The sequence below is a fragment of the Octopus bimaculoides genome, chromosome 26 (assembly GCF_001194135.2).
Source record: "Octopus bimaculoides isolate UCB-OBI-ISO-001 chromosome 26, ASM119413v2, whole genome shotgun sequence".
Taxonomy (NCBI): domain Eukaryota; kingdom Metazoa; phylum Mollusca; class Cephalopoda; order Octopoda; family Octopodidae; genus Octopus; species Octopus bimaculoides.
Genome location: NC_069006.1, coordinates 24,631,711 through 24,633,719, shown reverse-complemented (window position 1 = coordinate 24,633,719; position 2,009 = coordinate 24,631,711). Strand labels below are relative to the sequence as shown.

Here is a 2,009-nt window from a genome sequence, read left to right as displayed (position 1 = left end):
GCAACAAACTCCAAGGTCATCTTTGGCAGGGTTTCTACAATTGGATGCCTTTCCTAATGCTAACCACTTTACAATGTGTAGTGGTTGCTTGTTTTTTTTTTTTTAATTTGAGGAACACCACATTTGTAATCCAGTGGCAGCATCCCAACTCCTCATTATTTAACATCCATGTTCCATGCTGGGATGTTTTGGATTGTCTGACATGATCCAATGCACCTTAAGTATTACTTTATACTCCAACCACTTTGTGTATACCAGGTGCGTTTCCCCCCCCCTTTTTGGTGTTCCTGGCATGTCAAGGGTTGATGTTTGTAATGAAGTCTGCAGAGATGAAAACATTTACACTTGTCTGGGACAGGAGAGAGACAACAACCCCCAGAATGTGTCAAACTATCTTACCTCCAAACCACTGACGGAATCCTTCGCATGGATCGGAAACTTGCAACATTTTTCAATTCTTCATCTGTGATAACAGCAGGAACAATGTGGACTTCAGGATATGAAGGGCAAATCCTGGGCAAATAAAAACACAAGTAAATAAAAACCCAAAACACAGAAACATCATGAGAAAATACTAATCACTTGGACATATAACATTGCAGAGGCACTGATTAATAATTAATAATTAGTAAAATTTGAACTTGGCACCATTTCGTCTGTCTTTATGTTCTAAACATTTTGCCCATTGTAGTAGTAGTAGTAATAATAATAAAAATAAAATTTAAAAAAACAGTTACTTTATTAATCTGTAATTAAGATAAGTTTTTTGTGTGCTTAAAGCTTATAAGCAGCGATCACTATGCAATGACTAAAGAAAATAGTCTAATAATGGGGCTTATAAGCCCTCCATGGAAAAAAGTAGGTTTTCCTGTATGTGTTGGGCTTGAACCCACATATCTTTGTTTCCGTGACAAGTGTGCTAGCCAATTTCCCCAGCGTACAACAATTATATTATGTATATTGTATCTAAACTCCACTTACTCATAATCTTCGTTGATGTAAGATATCCTCCATGCTGACTTCAAATCAAAATTCATCCGTTTCACTTCTTTACCAAAACGCAGTTGATAACTTTCCACTGAAAACAGATGAATAAAATTACAACCAACAGCAAACAATTATAAAGACAATGAATACGTTTGGAAAAGGTATTACAAGCTGGGTTAAGAAGGTTTTTTTACCTGGAGAATTCTGCACGCACAACTGATAGCACGAGGAGTTCTGTTCCCTGTTGCAGTGATCCACACACCAAGCATGGAATGCAAACGCAAACAGATCTTCCATTCGTGTTGGGGTTGTAATGACTGCATTGAGCCGCTTAAACCAATCTTGGCACAATTCATTTGTGGCAAACGAACACCTACAAAACAGAGAAACAAAGCAAACAAAAGCAAATATTAGAAATGAAATTAAAAAAAACAAAACAAGAAATATAATAGGACATCTAGAAAGAAATGTGTGTGCACACACACACACACATACACACACTGAAAGAAGCCCATTGCATGTACATGTCTCTTTGTGTCTGCACTTGCCCCACCCCTCCCATTACCGCGTGACAACCAGTGTTGGTTTGTTTACATCCCTTTAATATAGCGGTTCGTCCAAAGGGCCCAATAGAATAAGTACAAGGCTTAAAAAAAAAATTTTTTTTAAAGCACTGGAGTCAAATCACTCCACTAAAAATTCTTCGAGGCAGTGCTCCAGTATGGCCACAGTGACTGAAACAAGCAAAAGATAAATAAAAGACGGAAGAGCTTCCAAACAGTCTATTTCCCGTTCAGCCATGTATAATATCGAATCAAGTGTGAACCACGACGCTACAAACCGAATCTGTGCCGAGCGCTGCTGCTGCTGCTGATGCTGTTGGTGTTCCGTGTCTTGTCGATGAATATTATTGCAAAACATATTAAATGGAACAATGGAACAATGTCAATAATAGAATACGAAGATCGTTCCAAGCCAAGAACCGTTTCAATAGGGGGTAAATTGATAGGTTAAACAATAAA

At 37.9% G+C, this 2,009-nt stretch overlaps 1 protein-coding gene across 1 annotated transcript in view; it reads right to left on the bottom strand.

Annotated features, from left to right (window-relative positions):
* The window catches only part of LOC106875841 (myotubularin-related protein 3), a 106,003-nt gene that overhangs the window by 26,991 nt on the left and 77,003 nt on the right, over nucleotides 1–2,009 (bottom strand). Inside the window, exons 4-6 of the mRNA XM_052976933.1 lie at nucleotides 1,182–1,381; nucleotides 982–1,078; nucleotides 400–513 (exon numbers count right to left, since the gene is read on the bottom strand). Of these exons, the coding sequence (XP_052832893.1) occupies nucleotides 400–513; nucleotides 982–1,078; nucleotides 1,182–1,381 (411 nt within the window). The remainder of the gene's footprint in view (nucleotides 1–399; nucleotides 514–981; nucleotides 1,079–1,181; nucleotides 1,382–2,009) is intronic.